Source organism: Cyprinodon variegatus, unplaced genomic scaffold (assembly GCF_000732505.1).
Source record: "Cyprinodon variegatus isolate N-32 unplaced genomic scaffold, C_variegatus-1.0 Scaffold91, whole genome shotgun sequence".
In the NCBI taxonomy this organism is placed as follows: Eukaryota; Metazoa; Chordata; class Actinopteri; order Cyprinodontiformes; family Cyprinodontidae; genus Cyprinodon; species Cyprinodon variegatus.
In genome coordinates, this window is record NW_015150544.1 from 1,541,322 (window position 1) to 1,547,321 (window position 6,000).

General features: G+C 33.9%; 1 protein-coding gene across 1 annotated transcript in view; it reads left to right on the forward strand.

Moving 5' to 3' along the window:
• Nucleotides 1-2,991: 2,991 nt before the first annotated feature.
• Nucleotides 2,992-6,000, forward strand: part of LOC107084087 (tuftelin-like) — a 34,441-nt gene continuing 31,432 nt past the window's right edge. Inside the window, exons 1-2 of the mRNA XM_015373762.1 lie at nucleotides 2,992-3,120; nucleotides 5,388-5,447. Of these exons, the coding sequence (XP_015229248.1) occupies nucleotides 3,010-3,120; nucleotides 5,388-5,447 (171 nt within the window). The 5' untranslated portion in view covers nucleotides 2,992-3,009. The remainder of the gene's footprint in view (nucleotides 3,121-5,387; nucleotides 5,448-6,000) is intronic.

Sequence of the window (6,000 nt, forward strand, 5' to 3'; positions counted from 1 at the left end):
ATTAGGATGTGCCTGCAGTCAAATGAATAACTGCTTCCTGGCTGGTTTAAGTTGTTGTTGTTTTTTTATGGTTTCAATCCCCTCACAGGTTAATGAGCAGCAACATTTACTGCTCTAAAGCCATTGCTGATAACTTTCCATCCTGGAATTGCTTGTGTAATCCATCACACCCGACTGCCAACCCCTCTGCTTCCATAGACACAGTCAATGTAATATGGTTTTTCTCTCAAAAAATATGAAAAGACTCCAGAAATATTCAAACAGAAGTTAGGAGAGCATGTCTGCATGTTTTGAAACTGAGCTTTTCAGCAGTTCTTGACAGACTGAGGGGAGGCTTTTTAACCTGCTCGGATAAAATAAGAAATATACCCAACCTGAGGCAGGTTCTCACCTTCACAGTGATACAGAGAATAAAAGATCAAGGCACAAACCTGCCTACTGAAAAGGTTTCACAGCTGTCTCTTCTCATGCTGTTACACAGGTCAAATCCTACAGATCATGGGAATTAGATGAAAGACATTCAATATCTGAAATATATATTAATTTACACCAGAACTCCGCTTATTATATAGTTTGCAGTACCTTATTAAAGTATTTTTTATCCTTTGAACATGTTTAACAATGTGTTTAATTGCAACTTTATATGGTAGATGGGGGCTTCGGTAAGACCAGTGATGGAAAAAAAAATGCAACAGAGCGATCCCTTAAAAATACATGTCATGACATCACTCCCTATTCATTTCAAGTGTAATAATTATATTCTCTTTTTTATACATCTATTGTAAAAAGAAATGTAACTACTTAATTTATCTTTCTAAATGCATTTAATTGTTTGAATTTCATTATTTAATTATGCATTTTAAAATTAGATGATATATTTGATATTAAACTTGTGTATTAGATAAATAAATAAATGTTAAACTAATGGATCACCTCACAATGACTCAAGTTTGTCTGTGTCCAACCCCCACTAAGTCTTAAAGAGCTGCAAAGATCCACAGTTAAGGTGAGAATCTGTGGACAGAATAATTATCATAAATCTGTATTTCAAAGAGTGGATAGACGTTTTTGAAAGAAGACTGTTAGAAGTCAGTTTTGCAAGGAGCCACATAGAGGACACATCAAACATGTTGAAAGAGTAGTTCTGGACAGAATTTTATCCAACTTAACATAAAAAGCCCTATGTTTCAACCGCTAACAATATGAAACATGCTTGTGGCACTATCATGCTGTGGGGATGTTTTCTTTAGCAAAGTTATAGAAGCCGGTCATATTAAATGGAAAGATGTAAATCTAGGACACGTCTGATGGTAAGACTTCGAAAGACATGCGACTGGCTGCAGCCAAAGTTTAAAATCAAAGCTTATTGCTGTGGTAGAATGGCCTAGTCAAAGTTCCACCTGATATTTAACTGAGCATCCGTGGAAAAAGAAGGAAAACATATGTTCAAGGATGTTTTTTGTGCTATACAACTAATTTTAAGTGGTAAACAATATCCATACATGGAGAGCATATAGAAACATGTACTTTGCAGGTATCGTCACAGTTACCAAATTTCTGCTATGTATTAATTCAGAGCCTATATAAAATAATAACAAATGTTTTTGATTTTTCTTTAGCACAAAACCATTAAACAGTGATATAACTTTCCTTCTAACTATAAAAGAATGAATTACTTTTTTTTTGGATGATTGCAAAAAAATCCCCTGAACATATGTGACCAACGATGGAAAAAAAAAACAAGAAAGTGTGTCTGTCAAACACAACGGAATCCTAAGGAAGTGGATAGACTTTTTTGAGCATCAACTTAAAATAAACAATGCAAATGGTGTTTTAATCCAATGAAAAACATATTTAATACCATAAATGACTAAATTGAAAGCCTTTGTTGTCCGTGGTTATAATTAATGCTACACTGTGATTGAGCTTCTTAAAACAGGCCAGCTACGGTATTCCTCTGTAATCCTCAGATGGTTTACAGTAATTACAGGAGACATCAAGCTGTAAGAACAACTTTGCCTCTTCCAGTTTCCTCCTGGCCGCCCTATGGGATTCCTTCTCCCAGAGTCTCTCTTATCTTTTTCATTTACAACATTACAGATATATACTTAGCAGAAAAGCCTTAGTTTAAAGGGGAAAAACAATATATTTTAAGGATTTATTTTTATATTTTGCTGTTTTACACGGAAGTAACACTTGCCTATATCTTCTATTTGTAGTAAAATGAATTATATATAATTATGGAATAAGCCGATTTGTGATTAATTATTGGGATCGAAACATTGTTACCCAGCAGAAAAATAAATGTAAAAAAAAAAAAACAGCTAAACAGTCACTTTGCATGTTTACTCTGGGTTGGGCTGTAAAAACAGGCTTTAGGAATGCGTCCCTTTTGTCAGACATCTATTAAGTTCTGGAGTCTTTTCACACAAACTGGTGGTGCTTTATTTATTCATTATAGTGTTGCAGCGATGGAGAAAGAGTGCTGTCTTTTATGTGGACGTCACCTTACAAATATGTCTTTGAATAATAAAAATGAGAGGCTATAATAAAGGAGTAAAGCACAACGTCAGGATGTCATCCACAATGGAAGATTAAAGAGCAAGACCACAGAAGACTAAATATTGTTTGCTGTTTTTGTGTGTTCGAGCACACCTGTTAAATTGAAAAGCTGAACTTGACTTGATTGTTATCTAAGTGTTTATTTAGGGATTATAAAATAAGATCCTTTTTAAATCCTGAAACTCTGAAAATCTCCTACCTCATGGCCATGTAGGTAAGTGAGTTTATCCGAAGGCCTAACGTGAGGTGACAGTTCAGTCACCTGACGTGCTGCAGGACTCTTACCAAACAGCCTTCTATCCTATTTGCAGATCTAGCACAGATTTAGCAGCAGAGGAAGCAGAAGATATGCAGGATCCTGTACAGTGGGACCGTTTAATTAGGAAACTGGTGGGAAAAAGGACCCGATGAGTTTTTGGACACCAGACTGATGAGGAGAGACGTGGGATGGGATCCCTTTTGATGAAGATAAAGCAGGTGTCTGAGTGCAAAATGCTTTGGTTCAGCAATACCAAAGCAAAAAGTCTGCCAGATGGAGGCACTATCAACACAGATGAGGTCAGATATGTTATAATATCAGAAGTGATCAGTAAGATTTTTTTATATTGCATCTGCTCCCTGCATCACATTAGTAATTAACTTTTAATTTGAAATTCTAATTAACAAAAATAAATCTAAAAACACTGTTCCAGAAGAGATACATTTGAAATGAAATAATGATAACCTTTTTTAAACATTACTAGTGAAGTTATGCCTCTTACAAGCCTCTTTAAGTGTGTCTTTAACTGTGGTAGTATTTTCTAGACAGGTTATTTGAGGTCATCTGAGTTTGAACAATTATTGGTTCAACCAAAAGTTCTGTGTATTGACAGATGCTAGGATTAATTGATTTTTTCTATTTACATATTTTTGTATTGTAAGAAACTGAAAGAGTAAATAAAAGGGGGGGAAAAACCCTAGAAAGCAAAACCTAAAGAGCATAATAATCAGCAAAGGAATCTTTAAAATACATCCATAATAGACAATCAAAAGTAAAATCCTTAGTATAATACTGTATATAGTATATATAACCCATAATTAGTGAGGAGTACTCAAATAAACCTGAACTGGGTTTGCTGGATGGAGCTGATGGGATGACCAAATTAGGAGTTTCTTTCAGCAGCTATGTGAGCCAACCATACCAATACAATCGCTTGTCTGCTTTAACCAGCCCCTTTAATTACTGTTTTGATTCTGTTCATTTTCTAAAACACAAATCAAGTATTTATGTTTTAGTTCATTGGTATTGTTATGCTTCCATGGCTTGTGGTTATATCTATGAGGTACTTTATACCCAGTCAACCCATCAGTTGGTAGCAGGGTTACAACTTTAAGTAAGAGTGGTGTTTTTATTGGTTACCTACAGATTCCTCTTAGCAACTACAATGTGTTTCCTAAAACATCTTAGTCTCCCCAAATACTTCACCAGTAGTATGTAGTCATCTAAAAGTAGCTTCAACATAATTCAAGTGAAAGTAAGAAGTAGCCATCAAATAAATTAATCAACTATAAGTAAAAAGTACTGGTAGAGCTGCTACTCCATTACAAAGCAACCATTTTTACTATTTAAAATTATGTTAATCATACAGACAATAATATAAAGTGACAAAACGATTCCTTTTGTTCTAAAGAACAGAATGGATAGGACTTTAAAATATATATATAGGGAAAATAATTCAGGCAGAAGAAACACTTCTCAAAATCTATTTTTTGACATAAAACATCCATTCTAGAATATAAAGGAAGCATGATGGCACAGTGCAAACTAACCCCATTGACAATATTTACTTCTTTTTTTTACCATGTATTATCTTAACTTCCATGTCATAAGAGCAGATAAAGAGAACGTTAAAACAGAAAAGATTGTGTAAAAAGAGATTACTCATTTTAATGAATCATAAACTGTCTGTTTATGGGTGTGTTTTAAATTTAAATGTGATTGTTCTTTGTTTAGGTAAAGTTACTCATAGCAGGTAGAGTAGCCAAAGATTTTACTCAAGTAGGAGAAATAATTTCATAATATTAGCCTCCTTGCCTAAAAAGTAAAACGCATGATGCTGTAAAACTACCCCTAAAAGTACATTTTTATTTTAAAAATAATACCCAAGTAAATGTAGCTGAGTAAGTCTAATTAGTTTCTTATCCTCATTTATTTTTAGCGGTCTTTTTCAGTTTGTTTCCCCTCTTATAACAGCTTAGTTTATCTTTGTAGATAAAAAGCTTTGGTTTCAAGAATTTGCATATCTGGGTCTGTCACTAGTTCAGGCAAATTCCATTAGTAGATAAGTAACCCAGGAAGTGATATATTTAATTTTCCACTAAAACCGGTTTGACAAGTTGTTTTTCATCACTGACATACTCTGTTTCAACGATGCATTTCTCTGGAAGTAAGCATCAATCTTTTTTTACTGGAATGTTCTGTTGTTATTGGGAAAAAGCAAAAAGATAAGAAATACATATAAACTAACTAAAAGTAAACTGGCATAACCTTGATCTTTCATTGTTTTTAGTTTAAACATGTTTATATGTAATGTTTATAGGAAAAAGTTGGATCCGGGTGTCATGTGACAGAGATGCAGAACTGTGGTTCTTCTGTTTACTACACCTGGGCAGACCAGCATTGAGTCAGAGACAAACAGAGCGGTACACAGACTAGATCAGGTGTCTGTATCACTCTGCTCCACTTTCCTGTGGTGTGAAGGAGGTTTAGTAAATAAAATATTCAGGAGGGACGTTTCTAAACTCACAGTTTTTTCTTTTCATGTTTTCTGTACCTTTCGGACAAGATGAGTGGATTTAGAGGGAGAAAGACGCTAGAAAATGGAAAAGAACGAAAGATAAGCAACGTGAGTGATGTTTAAAATCTATTAATTTAATTAACAAAAATTTATTTCACATATTGATCATTTTGCAAAGCCAGTCTAATTTCTAACAGCTGTACAGGAAACTAACCGGACAGACACTTGTGTTTTTTTCCTAATATTTGGTTCCTGCTCAAATTTCTAAAGTACCTTTAAAATATTCATTTAAACATTTTTATCTGAAAAAAAGAAAAAAGTAGCTTATATAAACTGTGTGTTGTTTTTTTTGATATTTTGTTTTTGATTTTTTGTGCAACATGATATATTTATATGAATATATTCAGCCAGAACTTATATGCTGTTATATTCACCCATACTGAAATCGGAATGAAAGGAATTTTCTTGTTCCTTGCTTTTTACCCTTCAGGGCCTCCTTAGCAGCTTTCTTTGAAAAACCTTGTCTACCTAAACTATGACCCTTTTTACCCATTTGTCAGCATCTCTGTTTTATGAGGTTGTAGCAGGGTTCTTTTTTTCCAGATAAAACTTTTAGTTCCTACTTGATGGTATTTCCACAATCATTAGGCCAAAATTACTA